The sequence below is a fragment of the Nothoprocta perdicaria genome, unplaced genomic scaffold (genome assembly GCF_003342845.1).
Source record: "Nothoprocta perdicaria isolate Ctin4 unplaced genomic scaffold, notPer1 scaffold_78, whole genome shotgun sequence".
In the NCBI taxonomy this organism is placed as follows: Eukaryota; Metazoa; Chordata; class Aves; order Tinamiformes; family Tinamidae; genus Nothoprocta; species Nothoprocta perdicaria.
The window spans coordinates 3116444-3128608 of NW_020456065.1; the positions used below are offsets into that span (position 1 = coordinate 3116444).

The 12165-nt window shown below is 40.7% G+C and overlaps 1 protein-coding gene across 3 annotated transcripts in view; it reads left to right on the plus strand.

Moving 5' to 3' along the window:
* The window catches only part of USP25 (ubiquitin specific peptidase 25), a 71812-nt gene that overhangs the window by 45614 nt on the left and 14033 nt on the right, over positions 1-12165 (plus strand). For 2 of the 3 annotated variants that reach the window (XM_026051640.1, XM_026051641.1), the window contains 6 exons: positions 770-978; positions 1899-1969; positions 5482-5710; positions 7088-7285; positions 8672-8811; positions 10924-11037. In XM_026051640.1, coding sequence (XP_025907425.1) covers positions 770-978; positions 1899-1969; positions 5482-5710; positions 7088-7285; positions 8672-8811; positions 10924-11037 — 961 coding nt within the window. The remainder of the gene's footprint in view (positions 1-769; positions 979-1898; positions 1970-5481; positions 5711-7087; positions 7286-8671; positions 8812-10923; positions 11038-12165) is intronic. The other variant, XM_026051642.1, reaches the window with a different exon arrangement.

Below are 12165 nucleotides of genomic sequence, written 5' to 3' on the forward strand. Positions count from 1 at the left end.
GATATTCCTTCGTAGAAGGTGATCAGGTTAGTCAAGCAGGATTTCCCCTTGGTGAATCCATGCTGGCTACTCCTGAGCACCTTCTTCTCCTCCATGTGTCTGGAGAGAGCAGCCAGGATGAGCTGCTCCATCACTTTCCCRGGGATGGAGGTGAGGCTCACTGGCCTGTAGTTACTCGGGTCCTCCYTCTTGCCTTTTTTGAAGACYGGAGTGATGTTGGCTTTCTTCCAGTCYTCCGGCACCTCCCCCGTTCTCCAGGACCTTTGAAAGATGATGGCGAGCGGCTCGGCTAGGACATCTGCCCGTTCCCGCAACCTCAAAGATGTTTGAGGTTATTACTAAGCACAGAAGTTGTTTTGTTGAATGCATTTCATGACCTATGGACTGCAGGCACTGAGTTCTTTTTCTCTGATGTTTGGCAAAGAATGTGTGAAACCAYAGTGCTGACTTTTGTGACATTATTTGAACGTGTTGGATGGTATTTAAAGTAGAGCAGACTGAGTCTTGAGCAGTCCAGTTTGGATTCCTGTATCTTTGGTTGTGGCAATGAGAGTTGTCACGGTGCTGATAATAACAAGTAATGCAACAGGAAGTTGTACAGTAATTGTGGAATTACTGCTATTATAGGTGCCTTTTCTAGATTGTGCTGGAGCAAATTAACAGCTTTAAAATGCTGGTGTTCAGATGCAAAGGTTATCTGTATTGGGCAGATTTCAGTCCATATGCAGGATGACTTCACTTCTGTGTTTCATGTTTTGACTGAATACAGCACAGTAGAGCAGCAGGGGCCTTCGTCTTCAGATGTTCCAAGCACATCTCCTGTACAGAGATCAGTAATACATAAACCATTCACACAATCACGAATTCCTCCTGATCTGCCGATGCATCCAGCACCGAGGCACATCACTGAGGAAGAGCTTTCTGTTCTAGAAGGTTGTTTGCATCGCTGGAGGACTGAAGTGGAAAACGACACCAGAGGTATTGCTAGAAGCTGGAGAAGGGATCTGTAGGGTGGAGAGGCGGGTGGGCAATAGCAAATATGTGCAGATATGTGAGATGAGTGGTTTCATTAGTTTTAAGCTTACCTCAGACTCATAGGAAAGGAAGCTAGTTATACCAGAGCTTAGTTTACTAAAAGTGTATAAAATGAAGATGCAAACTGGGCTTTGAGTTTGTAACATGTGGGGACATTTCAGCATGAGTTTCTGTGTGCATGGTAAGGTATTGGCAAGAACAAGGTAGAATCACACAGAATCACAGGATGGTTGTGGTTGGAAGGGACCTCTAGAGATCATCTAGTCCAACCCCCTGCTCCAGCAGGGACACCCAGAGCACGGGACACAGGGCGGCATCCAGTTGGGTTTGGAAGATCTCCAGAGCAGGAGACTCCACAGTCTCCCTGGGCAGCCTGCGCCAGGGCTCTGTCACCCTCACAGGGAAGAAGTTCTTCCTCACATGCAGATGGAACTTCCTATGGAAGTGATATCTGTGCCAGAAGCTTTCAGCGAGGCTGACTGGTGTGAAAGTGATCTGGACTACGTTGTATTTTGGTGTTCTGTGGGGGGTGTTTAAGATAGCCACCTTCTGCGGGGAGGAATGACAGAATTTCAGAGCAAAGGCTTTTTGCAGTTGGTAGAACTTGTGATCTGTTGTATTGCTCTTAAGAAATAAAGGAGCATTTGCTGTTACATCGGGGTGGGATTRGATGAGCTCCCACAAGCAAGCTGCAGCATCTCAAGAATCATTCTGCTTTGTCATTCAAAAAGTTACAGTGTTTTTGATGAGTAGATGCACCAAATGTGTAATATGTACCCTTATTTGAACCTTTAATAAGGGAAAAAAATAAGATGTATCCATGTACTGCTGGATGGCTTCACTTTCTTTTATTATTCCTTTAGATTTACAGGAAAGTATATCAAGAATACATCGGACAATTGAATTGATGTACTCTGACAAAACGATGATCCAAGTAAGTAAACTTCCTGCCTGAGATAACCAAAAAATAGATCCTGTTTGTCACTCTGATTACAACTCCTAGCTGCATAAAAATAGAGCAAATATCCAGCTATTATAAAGAGTTTGAGAAATGTGACTGAAAATTCATAACTGCTTTTGCAAACCTTTAGATTGTGCACAATTAAATGGAAGASAGCTTTATAGTATTTTACAGGTGACAGAAGACAAGCTCAATGTGCAGTTTSTGTAAGTTTAGCTGACTTCGAGGCAAAGAGCCAAAATAGTTTTCATCTRTGACCAGCTGTTTGACTTGACTGCAGAACATCAGTTTTTGTGTAGCACAGTCAAATTTCCTCACCCTCATTCGACCAGATTGCTATAGAGTCTGATGATTGTTAAGATGGCAAAATGCCATCTTACATACTTGGTACAAGAAGACATTATTTGTATATTTTAGTACTTACATTTATTGTATTTTGCAGCTTCCATATTAAGATGCAGGATTCGAGGCATCTGTTTTAAATTTGTAGCTAATAATTCTAGCTAATTATTATTTTAATTTAGCTTAAATTTTTATTAATAATTCTTTTAATTTTTTTCTGTATTTAATACTAATGAAATCTTTAACTAGTATCTGAGTTCCTCTTGGAAAATGACCATGTTCTTTAATCTAAATTCTAGGATGTTCTAGGATGCTTTGCCCTCATGGCCTCTGTGTTCTTGAGTTCACTTCCTTAGGCAAGTTTTAGGGTTAAAGTTTGGTCCCCTGTTACTTTCTGTTAGCAAGAAGAAGTCTTTTCCTTTGAGTTAGAATCTATGTGTTCAGCCTATGCTCTTCCTTGAGGTACATTTTGGTTTGTATGCAGCTGGTTATAGTTCATGGCAGCTGAGCTCTGATGTTAAGACTTTCAGGCAGGGTTGCGTTCATGGCTTGTTTTCAACTTTCTTCAGGCATTTTTTTCCCCAAAACCTTGTGTTGCAGCAGGGAGGCCACAGGCTACATCCATCTAACAGTACATTAAATAATTTGAGGACTTAGCTGCTGGGTGCAGCTAGTCATCTTTTGGGGCTATTATGCAACTCAGGGTAAAGGCACTTAATTTTTCTAGTTCAAGATGGTTTTRCATGCAAATAATCTTCCTTTGTTATAGGAGGAAATGCCTTTTGCTGGCTAGAATATTAATGAACAAATATTAAACAGGAGAAAGGCCACATGGTAAAATAAAGCACTTTTTCTGGTACAGATCTAGGTAGTGAAGAGTGTGTTTATTKGTGTTCACTTTTGAAATGGAAGATCCCAGAAATGGAGGAACACAGAGATAGCACATGGACTCCTGCAGAGGGGAATGTTGCGCAGTGCCTGCAACTGAAGTATTAGTATGTGTTACTTGAGGGCTGGGGAACAAGTAGTTATTGAACACGTCCAAAATTACTGATTGGAAGGAAGGAAAGGCTGCCTGGAAGGAAGGACTGTTTTGTAAGGAAGTGGTGTAAAGTACAGAAGAAGCTCCAAATAAGCCATTCCTTGTGTGCTGTTTTGATTCTAAGGAAACGATGGTGTCCATAAGACCCTTGTCAAATCAACAGGTGAAATGTATCTTTGAAATCCTTATTTTGTCTCATCTTCATAAATGAGTAAATTCCTTCGCTGCTTATATGAGTCCCCTCTTTTCCTCCTTTCATGAGTTTGCTGGGTAGGATAAGAAATAGAGATAAGAGGTATTTGTTGCTGTTGTGGGAATTCATCCTATTTTCAAGCTGGAAGTAGAAAAAGCTTCATGGCTTGATCTCACTCTGCGTTAAAAGAAATGCATTGTATTTGCAAGGCAGAGAGTGTTGTATTTAGAGACCTCTGTAATAGCCCATGTAAAGGGTTATTGAACAACCCTTATATAGAAAGTGAAAGAGGAGAAAATGGAGCCAGGGTACTTGTGATGCTGGAGAGGGTTGTTAAAGTGACAATTAGCTTAAAGCACTTAGCCCGACAGCGTTGTGYGCTTGTACTGTTTTGCTCTTCATGCTCAAGTTCACCACTTACCAGATGTGGTGAAGTCAGCGCAGACATGACCGGCGTCACTTGAAAATATTGTTAATCTAAAAGCTTATTGTTCAGAATCTTCCGGGGCTGTTTAATTTAATGAATGGATCAGTGGTGAACCCATGTGGTATCTTGACTGCAGTTTTTGTGTCATGGAGGAGTATTCTTCATGTCAATCATGTCATGCCATAGTTACAAGGACACCTTCCAGGTTTTTATGACTTTTTCTACCAGCTCTGTGTTTTTGGTTTGGTTTTGATGGTTTTATGAGCAGTTAATTGCTAGCCATACCACTTAATGCCCACTGTTTACCTGGTGTGTGGCCATGTGCCGCTAGTTCCTGTTGATGTAGCAACATATTTTTAAGGCTCCTCTCTTGGCACTGAGTTCTTCTGTCAGTAGTGTTTGCCCCTCCAGTCACAGATTAATAGTTAAATTTWAGATTATGCAACTGACTGCAAGTTCTGTGGAGCTAGAGAAAAAGAAGATGAAGGCCTTTCATAAAGTTGACCCAGTTACCACAATTTTAAATAAAATGATTTAAAATCACTTAGGGTGTTGCATGGTGCTATTTTAAGGTGAGGAAGTTTTGTTATAAARCACCAAGAGATTTCATTTACCCGTGTTTTAATTAGGGTCTGTGTACACAGCTTCTGCGTACTAAAGTGCATCTACGTTGACTTGCGGTCCCTCTCAGAAGGCTCTCACCCTGGTTTGGTAGCAGATGTAGGAATCRTGGAGCTCAGAGTTAAGGTGTTGCTCGGATTTCTTTGCAAATGCTTCTGCTTGGGAGACTTGCAGAGTGGCAGGTTCAGGCCCTGGGGTGGCTGTCTGATTTCAGCTGCTGTGCAGTCTTTACACCTCAGGTTGCAAAATCTTGAGATAGCTGTGTATAGCCCCAAAGAGAACAGCCAGGTTAAAAATACGTCCTGAAGAGTTTCTTACATCAATATCCTGCACATTTATGGTTACTGGTTGTTGTGGTGGTGGTGGTACGTGATGATTACAGCTGTTTAGTACACAGCTATAGCTGTTATGTTAAATGGCCCGTGTGTTTGCAGCCCAGATCGTGCCAGTAAGAAAAGATGGTTTCGGATTTTTCATCCTAGTTAAACTGCTCGCATTCAAATTTCCAAGAGCTTAAGCAGGAGGTTAGGTATTCTGTCCCTCCTCCTTCCTGGTAGGTGGTATCCCCAGTGATACTTCTTGTGTTGCTGACCCTAGGTGAGCTGCCCCTCTCACTTAGCCCTGCTTTTCCTGATTTATTGAATGATGGTGAACAGTCATAGTCCTGTTATGCCACACTCACAATTTCATTAGAGCACTAAGGATTTTCCCCATTTTAAAACAGAAGCATTTTATTCTCAGATTTTTTTTCCCCCTCTCCTCTGTGTTGTTTTGATTCTCTTAACTTTATTTTGATACTTTTTAGGAACTGAACGCTGAATGTAAGGAGAGTTTGATGTTTTGTTTTATTGCGTTTTTAGGTTCCTTATAGATTGCATGCAGTGTTGGTTCATGAAGGTCAAGCTAATGCAGGACACTACTGGGCATATATTTATGACCACCACCAGAACAGATGGATGAAATACAATGATATTTCTGTGACAAAATCAACATGGGAAGAGTTGGAACGTGACTCCTTTGGTGGTTACAGGAATGCCAGTGCATATTGTTTAATGTATATCAATGATAAGGAACAATACTTGATGCAAGGTAATGTCATGGGTGTGTTTTCAGCATGAAGGAGAGTAGCTGAATGTATTGATAGAGCTTCTAACAGAGTGATTTCCAGAGTTCTGAAGGGCTTTAAAAATGTTAAAATGTTCTATTTATGCTTAGAATTGCTAGTCAGCTGTGGTTTTTTTGCGGGTCAAACAGGTTCTCGTCAACCTAATGGTAATGCTGGTGTTTTAGCATTATAGTAAAAGAGCAAAAATTGTTTATCATTTTGAAACATTTAGGTAGATAACAACTCCTAAATACTAAAACATTTAAATTCCCTGAAAAAAAAATGAACTCATAAAACTGAACTATGGAAAAGCTAAAATGACTCTCTTTAAAATTGTCTCAAATCTCCCTCCGGCCCAAACTTTGAAACTCTAATAAACTTTASAGGAGTGTGGAAACACAGCACATCAGGCAGTACTGAAACAAACAGGTTAGCCTTAGCAAGCACATATTTAACCAAAGAAATACATGAAACTATTTGAAACAGTTTGAAAACCGTTTTCACATCATGTAGTTGTAGGTAACTGGGATGCTCTTGAGAAGATGTTTGGGGTGAGGGGAAGGCCTCTTCGTGTGAGATTGATGAGCCCTAGTAAAGGTAACTAGGAGGATGCCCCTGTAAGTGACCAGTGATCCAGCAACAAGTGTTGAACTTTGAGTGAAGATGTTCATATGCTCGTCTCTTCGYAGGGTAAAAAGCCAGAAGTCTCATTTGTCTGTTTTTAAATGCAACATGTTAACCATCTTGGCGTTTCTAGATTGCCAGATTAAAAACAGACTTGCAGCCATAGGGCTTAAGAACCCTGCAGGATTTCTCTGCCACTCTGATTGTGTTTGAGASAGGCTGATGGGGACAGATAGAGCCAATTTGGCCCTCAGGACCTGGGATACTATTGTTGAGACTATCCACAAAGGAAGCGTGAAGGTTATTTGCTGCAGCTGACATTCTTATCATTTGCCTTTGCAAATATATGTAGGCCTGCTCTCCTTCCTCTTCCCTCCAGGAAAGAGGATGAAGTTCTCAATTCTACATGACAGTAATATGTTCAAACTTTGGTTTTTCTCCTTTGTTGCAAGTGTTCAGAACTGTATGATGGTCTCGGCCCGAAAGGCTTATCTTTCAAAACAATAATGATCTGCTCATGCCCAAATTGGTATAATCTCTAGATTAAAAGAGCAGTGACAATACATCCTCATAGCAGAAAAGTTTCTAACAGATAATAAAAACAGCAAGTGTAATGCAGTTCTTGACACTTGTTGTATTGCATGCTTTCAGTAATTGATTTGAGCTTTTTTTTTCAATACATATTTATTTTTACCTATTCTTTCTTCTTCTGAAATAAAAAAACTATGCTACCACAGAGGAGTTTAACAAAGAAACAGGACAGATGCTTGTTGGCATGGACACACTGCCTTCTGATTTGAGGGATTATGTCAAGGAAGACAATAAGCGTTTTGAAAAGGAACTGGAAGAATGGGATGCAGAACTCGCTCAGAAAGCGCAGCAGGAAAAGTTACTGTCTCAGATACCCAGGGCACCAGCACCTTCCCCTGCTCCAGGTCAGTTGTTTTCTACTTTTTTTTTTTTTGGTAAAAGAACCAAAAATAATTGGTTTGTATATACATTATTTCACAGCTTAACAAAAAGATTTTTTTGTAATCTTAATTATAATTTTGTAATCTTAAATTATAAGCTATTTGGCCAAGGTAACTGCCCTTGAAGTTTAAACCCATTGTTTTTTATTGCATTTGAATTTTTATTTAAAGAGGTTGGTGATTCTTCTTTACCACTCCCAGCTGTGTTTAGCTGGTACTAAATTAAAATTCTTTTTTTTTTTTTTTTTTTTTTTTTTTTTTTTTTTTTTAAGAATGTGGAAATTGTGGCCTCTTTAACAGAAAATTAACCACTCTCACTTTCAGTTTTGAGAACTTGTTAGCCTTTCAGTAATGGTTGTTCCTTTCTTTGGAATGATCAAGTTGAAAACATAGCTTTTCATTTCATCCAGAACAGAATTCAGATCTAAAAAGAATAATAACTYGGCGTGGTGTGTAGGAGCAATAATAGATTAATTCGTTATGTTTAAAAAGGAGGTTTAAAACCATGCAAATAGCTCTGAACAGCTATTTGCACTGGTGGAAGCCAGTGCTGTTAGAACCTTAACCACGAAGACCACTGGCAAACAGGGTGGAGAACATGCCTGCTTTAATGCAAAAGAACTTGCCAGGCTTTAGGTTATATCCACTTTTGCCAAAGGCTGGTCGTACATTATATCAAAGATGACCTAATGGGTTTGTATATCGAGGCTGCTGTCCATATGTTCTCATTGTTGTGCTTGAGTCATTAAGACTGCACGTACGTTTCACTTGACCATCTGTCACTGTCACAAACTGAATATAGCAACTAAATTGCAGTGATTTAATGATATTTTTCTTCTTGCAAACTCTGCGAAGAGTGAGTTGTCTGTGTTTTGATTTCCTAATCACATTGAATGTATATAACATTCCTTTCTTCATAGGTGGAACATAAAACACTATTTATGCCRATCAGTTTTATTTCGTCCAAGTCAGAAGGAGGAAATAAGGAGGAAGAGTCAGAAGACTTAATGTATAGATTATTTTGAAAAAATTAAATATACTTGGACCTATAATAGCTGATCAGTTCTCAGTCCTCCATCATATCCATGATAAATACTCCTTGTTTGAGAGCTTTGATGACTCTGTAGACAGGATGGGACAGGTGATCTTAATGTAAAAAATTATATAAACGAATCCATAATTGTAAGTGCCYTAAGATACAGAAAAGTAGCGTAATGTTAGATTTGTGGATGGTAAGATCTTCTATACTGGATACTTTATATGYGAGACACTGATCCAAACAAAACTAAGCAATTCAAAATTTGTGCTTATTTTAACATATGGATTTGTTATTTTATTTCTGTCACTAAGTTCAAGCAGGAGAACCTGAATATTTAGAGCAACCATCAAGAACTCATCTTTCAAAGCACTTAAAAGAAGATTCGGTACAAGCAATCAATAAGGCTTTAGCTGAACAAGAGGATAGAGATCCAGAAGCCATTATGGATACGGTGAGGATATTTTGAAGCTTAAAATACTTTTTCCTTTTTGATTTTGTCAGTGGAAGAATGAAAAATGAGAAAAAGGGGAGAGAGAAAAATTAAGGGAAGATATCTGCCTAACACTAAAAAAACTGCCTGAAAAGAGTGTAATATATGAGCACAGTGTGATAAGAGTACTAAGACAGATGTCGTGTATGTGATTACAGTACTTGTCTTGAGTCTAGTATGTTATTCAAATAACACTCAAGCATTTGTGCCCCACATCAAACAAGCCTTTCCTAAGTAAATGGAATCATGTAACATTTTAGCAGTGATATTGATATCCAGCTAAAAGGCTTGAAGGTGAAAAAGCATTAAATAATTGCATTATGGTATGTCTTTAACAGTGTTCTGTAGCTTTAAAGCAAATTCACAAGTTTCTGAAAATTCTTACAGAAACTTTATGATTCTGTAAGAACCTGTATAAATTCCCATTAAACTAGTCTAGCAACAGGTATCTTTGTGGCCAAGAGTCCATTTAAACCCCTTGATACATCCACTTGCTGGCTCTTCTTAGCCTGACAGTTATTGCATCTCTGCTGTGCTCTCAGGAGAGCAGAGCCTCTGTTAAATGGAGGTTAAAGCCAACCCTGGATGAGGTGGTGCTCTATCACTAATGCTTAGGCTGCCGCATATCCGGCTTTCTGAGCATCACAGGGAAATCTTGTTCAATGAGTTCGCTCCAGCCGAGAGGGTAGACCTGACTGTACCCAAGTCACCATTACATGTCTTGCCTGATGCTGCCCTCTTGATGGAGGCTCTAGGCATCCATCCCAGTGGGAACCTTACCAACTTGATTCYGGGAATGAACTGAAGGATACGTTTTATTTAGCACTTAAAAACACTCAAATGATAAAACACCGCGACAACTTTARGAAGGCAGAACCAAGTCCACTTATTCCAGTATTTTCACTGCCTTGTTCTGCAACAAGATGCATGTCTTCCCTCTCTTCCCCCATCAAAATAAGGAGACAGAACATACTCTTTTATTAGAAAGAAAATTCTTTTAGCTGCTAGCCTATAAAACAGTTCCAAACTAGTGTAAAGGTACTGAGCTACTGACCATGTAGTTACGGTAACTTACACTGAGAAGGGAGTCCAGTTCAACCTCCCTCTTGTTGGTGTTTCTACYTCCACATGCATTCTGACATCTAAGCATGTATCCCTTTTCTCGGCTTATTTTTTATCCATTTTAAAAGAAGGACAACAATTCTGATCATCAGAACATGTAGCAGGATTGTGGGCTTCTCACCATATCAACATCTGTGTCTACTTTCTGTCTTTTTTTTTTTTTTTTTTAATTTTATTCCCCCCCCTTTTTCTCCTGTTGGCAGAGTCTTCCTTTGTATTTGTACAATGCTGGGTGAATATATACTAGTCTTAATGTGTGTTTTCAGAATTTATATTAAAAAAGGAATAGTTTCAGTAGTTGCAGAACAGCAACGTGACTTTCTTTCCTCACTGTGATTGCTTAGATTAGAGTCAAGGTTTAACTTCTGCAGACTAGCTATCAAATAATGATAGATGGTTGTTATTATTTAAAAGCTTACTTAAACATGATGAGAATTTTTAGTGACTAATTAATCATCTCCCATTTTCTATGTAGTTACTTCAAAAAAAAAACAAAACAAAAGCCTGTTGAATGTAATGCAGCTTTAGATATTCTTTCAAGTAGCTTACCTGCTAGAGGAATTTTTCTATTTCTTCCAGGAGATCAGCAAAACAGTAATCTTTGGCTTATCACTATCCCTTACTACAGATTCTTAAGATAACTTCAGTTGTATTTATTGATTYCCTCATGGAATACATGAAAAAGGGTGGTGGTTCAGAGCCTCAGCCTTTAACAGCTGCTTTACATTTGTGATGAATACTGAAAAGTTGCAACAACGGCCCACTATCCTCTGCAGGTGTGACTAGTGCACAAAGAAGAAAAAAACACAATTCAACACCTGTGGCTTAATTAAACTTCATCAGTGCGCAGCGTTATACTTGATTAGGCTGTCAGTTTGCGTGTGTCTGTTTTTTTCTCTTATTTCTGATCCCCCCGCAGCTCCCCGTACTGATACCGATTTTCTTCTGCAGAGCTCTGATAATGCCCCAGCTCAACCAGCTCCTACCCAGCGAGTGGTAGAGGTGGCGATTCCCGATGTAGGGACTTTTGTGATTGAGTCAGAGGAGGGGGGTTATGACGATGAGGTACATCTGACTGCGAGCGTGTGCACCGCTCATCCTCGGTGCTTTCTCGTGCTGCCTGACGAGAGTTGTGTGCATGTCCGCACATCGTGACACCTAACGGATTTGCGCATAACCCCGTGCTTAGCGGGTTTGTAACCCTAACGAGCCCTGACGTTGCAAGGAAACACGAAGCGGAGGCACTGGCTGCTCTAATTGGGCACGCTTTGCATGGTGTAGTTCTCACTGGAGGTGTCTGTACCCAGCTGTGGAGGCTGAATGTTTGTGTCGGGCCACGTGGGCCTTGCCACGCTCGGGTTAGGCSGGGGGCTCCCGCCAACGAAATGCCAGGCCAAGGAGCGATGTTCTGAGTGTTCCTGTCTTCCGTCAGTCCCGTAAAGCTGGTGTGCAAATGTGCTGCTGTATTTGCCAAGGTTAAACTTTTTAGACTCGCCAGGGTTAATTTGTCCGAAGAAATAACCTAAAACTGATAGGGCTGGTGGAGCTGAATGGGAAGGTTTTTTCTGGCTTTTCTTTTGAGCCATAGCGTTCATAACAKCCTTTTTGTATAATACAACTTCTTAAAGTGTAACACTTTCCTTTAAAAATACACAAATAATTAGAAAATAATATAGAATATATAGAATATAGAATATAGAATAGGAATAATTAGAAAAATATCTTTTTCTCAAGTCAGAACTGAGGAGGTGCATTTAACTAGTAGTATTTGAGGAACATATGCGAGAGACATGTCATCCTCAGAGGCGGTGTTTTCAAAGGCAGCGTGTTTTGGCAGCGGCAGGAGGCCCTCCCCGTCACCCTGCTGTCCTGCTTGGCACCCCGAGCCTTGGGGGCTGCACCAGGGGCAGGTTTAGCCCACGCCCTGTTTGCCCGTGGCCATAGGGGCTGTGCCAGGGGCACGGTTAGCCCAGGCCCTGCTTGCCTGTGGCCATGGGAGCTGCACCAGGGGCAGGGTTAGCCCAGGCCCTGCTTGCCCGTGGCCATGGGAGCTGCACCAGGGGCAGGTTTAGCCCACGCCCTGTTTGCCCGTGGCCATAGGGGCTGTGCCAGGGGCACGGTTAGCCCAGGCCCTGCTTGCCCGTGGCCATGGGAGCTGCACCAGGGGCAGGTTTAGCCCAGGCCCTGCTTGCC